Genomic DNA, 3,284 nt, shown 5'->3' on the forward strand with positions numbered 1-3,284 from the left:
TGATGCTATTTACTCGTGGGAACCTTGTTTTCCTAAGGATCTCCATTACATCAGCATTTCTACGTATTTCATCGCCCTCCTTCTGACCTGAAGTCAAGTGACTGCACACAAAGCAAAGGCTTGTTTGATGCAGTAACATACTAATCGAAATGGATCCCTGTAAAAATCAATCACAGCTCTTCGTCTTAGTCATAAATTTTCAACTGTGTATAGGAACTCGTAAAGAATATTCTTTTTGTATGAAAACTACCTTATTTCCCAGGTATCCCATCAATCCTCTGCCAACACAAGATACTTTCATGTTCTGGACATGCTCCCTTAATTCGCTTCGAACCCAAACTGTAAGAAATATACCAACCATTTGCTTACTCGCAACTAAACAGTACCTAGAATGGCCAGGTAATGTGTATCCCTCTTCCTTTGGTGCATATCCACTGCAGGACATCGGCGAATTCAACACTGTTCCAGGTGAGTCCTCAGGCATATAATCCTCATCTGAACCCCATCTAGAGAAATCACTTGGTCTCTGACCCCAGGAATAGTCACTCGGACGGCGACCAGAGGAATAGTCACTTGGTCGACGACCAGAGGAATAATCACTGGGCCGACGACTAGAGGAAAAGTCACTAGGCCTCGGAATAGTGGAACAGTCACTTGGCCTGTAACCCCATCTGATATTTGGATCGATATCACTAGGCCTATGACCCAAAATTACCCGGTCACATACACTATGTCGACTATTTGGGTGAGGTTGTGATATTGAAACGTCATTGTCCATTCTCCAGTATTGTGGTGTTTGAAACGATCGTCGATGCAAGAAGGAAGATGTGTTCCGCATGGTTGATCCCTCAAAATCTGCATTCCATTCCACAACTGGATTGGGGATTGGCGATGGTGTAAAACACTCACGCCCTCCACTAGTTCCAGGTGCATTGTTTAACGTCCTCTGTATAAGAGCTAACCATTTTTTGGCAGGGCCATTGTCTTCAGCACCAAGAATATTACCAGGATTCAAAGGAACTATTTCTTGGAATCTAAAAGGCAAAAAAAAAAGTACTTCTGTCAGTGAAAGGAGTAACAAAGTCAGTGCAAAGTATACAATTAATCAAGAATGGAAGGTATACCCTAGTACATAAATATCTGCAGGAGGTTGAGAATGTAGCCAATCATCTAGATTCATATTGCTTGACGGCGATTTCCCCCCAACATTCCATGTTGATACAAAGACACTGCTCCACGGAACAAGAAGCACTAAGAAACAAAAAAAGGATCTGAAGGCTATTACATGAACATCTATGAAAGAAACAAACCTGTAATTCTGGACATTTACAATCTGAGGGTGATCTAGATAACCTCTCCCTCGACGGGATCGTGAACGGGAATAGGATCGTTCTATGTTGTTTATTGTTTTTTCTGTTCAATCAAGCACGGTAAGACTTAAACGATTAAGATTAATGTCATTGAAGCAAAGAAGAAGTTTCAGGACATTCATATAAATAGACCAAAACTAACAAAAATATTTACAGATGAATAAGTGGGTTTTCAAACTGAAGCAAGTTCGGTCAAGAAACTTTCTAAAGTAGGATGTAACGTACCGGTTTTACTTTTCTTGATTGTACACGGTTCCCTCTCGGAGCGGCTATTCCTCCATTCCGAATCACCCCCTAGAGTAGAAGTGTACAACATCAGTATTAATAACTCATATCTCAACATGAAGTTCAAAGCAATCATCAATTTTATTGAGTTTTTTTCAGTTCTGGTAATTAAATTCCTCATAATCTTGTTTTATTAGAAAAAATTTCATAGAACGTAAAAATCTTGAGAAATAATCCTAAATCTTTGGTTCCAATAAAAGACAAAGAAAGAGAAATAAAAATTTTAAATGAAAAAGTTATTCCTTGATTTCCTCAGCAGCCAAATGTTAACTTCATGACAAGAATAATTATTAATATGAAGACAGAATGAAAATATAAACAAATAGTACTAAAAACGGAACCTCAATTCAACAAGCAATCCAATAAAAGCTAAAGAAAGAAAAAAATTGAAGGAAGATTCAATTTTTATACTCACTTGCATACACAGCTTCGTCGGCCTCAAATTCACCACATTTGCTCTTACTATTGAACCATTTTCTTACCAGTTTCTTCGACCACGAGAACTTCACATCACCAAAGGAAAAATGGTGAATTAACAATGTGGTTTCGGTTTTTAAAAAAAAGTATAAATTTAAATTTTCAAGAAAGAAACCTTGCTTTTCTTGGAATTTTCATCTCTCATTTTTCCACTACTCCTTCATGCGCCACTCTCTCTACACTCCCTCTTCCGGAAAATCTTGAGCTCAACAAGATGAAGCAAACTACAATTCCACAAATTTCGACGGAAAGCACTAACTTTCATGCATTAAAATGATCAACTTCCAAATGGGCATTGAACAGAATTATTCCTTTTCTTAAGAAGAAATAGTTTAAGCCCAGAAAACACAACGTGAATGACCAAGAGTGAGACAGGAATTCACCTTAAGAACAAGACAATGCAATTCTTGTATGGAATTTGAACAAAATAAAGTGCAAAAAACAACAGCCCACCTTCTCTCTCGTACAAAAAAATGTGTCTGTGAGAGAGGTTATGGTTTCTTTTTGACCCAAACCCAAGGCCGGCCCAGCATATTAGGGGAAATGGTATGTCGTTATGCTTGAACACAAGGCATAAAACGACAGAGTCAGCTGTCCTTTTGGTCAGCAAAGTGTGAAGTTGAATCTGGTAAACACTAATACTGTCTTTTGTTGCAGTTTTTCTTTTTCACTTTGCCAATTGGTTTTACAGACAAAGTTAAAGCAGTTAAAGACGGCCATAAAAAAGATAAAGATTAGTGTGTAGCAGTAACACAGTAGCAATACCAGTAGTACTATATTCTGTTTTTGTACTGTTGCTTTCTTGTATTTCTTCTTTTCTTGGGTTTTGTTTTTGTCTGTAAGAATTAAAGAACGTTTGGAGAAAGCACTATCAATTGTCTGTCCATGAGAGCATGCTTCTCTACCTTGACTGGTTCTTTGGTGGGTTTGGGTATATATATGTCCAGATATTACTATCTTTTTAATACTTCCGATGAATCACAAGGCCATCGAATAATTATCCCAACCATGCCTGAAAGCCAACGAAAAATTAAAAATCATCTTGCTATCTCGATGAAATACGTTGTGCAATTGCAAGTATAAAAATTACATGAAAAGAAAATAAGTTATGAACAATTAAATGCCTAGTACTTATTTGTATGAAAATTATCA

The 3,284-nt window shown here is 37.4% G+C and overlaps 1 protein-coding gene across 1 annotated transcript in view; it reads right to left on the minus strand.

The window, feature by feature from the left end:
• Positions 1–3,036, minus strand: part of LOC111375641 (type IV inositol polyphosphate 5-phosphatase 7-like) — a 3,870-nt gene extending 834 nt beyond the window's left edge. The window contains exons 1-7 of the mRNA XM_022998498.1: positions 2,248–3,036; positions 2,071–2,158; positions 1,596–1,664; positions 1,311–1,413; positions 1,125–1,229; positions 251–1,034; positions 7–157 (exon numbers count right to left, since the gene is read on the minus strand). Coding sequence (XP_022854266.1) covers positions 7–157; positions 251–1,034; positions 1,125–1,229; positions 1,311–1,413; positions 1,596–1,664; positions 2,071–2,158; positions 2,248–2,277 — 1,330 coding nt within the window. The 5' untranslated portion in view covers positions 2,278–3,036. The remainder of the gene's footprint in view (positions 1–6; positions 158–250; positions 1,035–1,124; positions 1,230–1,310; positions 1,414–1,595; positions 1,665–2,070; positions 2,159–2,247) is intronic.
• Between the last annotated feature and the right edge of the window lie 248 nt (positions 3,037–3,284).

The sequence above is a fragment of the Olea europaea genome, unplaced genomic scaffold, assembly GCF_002742605.1.
Source record: "Olea europaea var. sylvestris unplaced genomic scaffold, O_europaea_v1 scaffold1395, whole genome shotgun sequence".
In the NCBI taxonomy this organism is placed as follows: Eukaryota; Viridiplantae; Streptophyta; class Magnoliopsida; order Lamiales; family Oleaceae; genus Olea; species Olea europaea.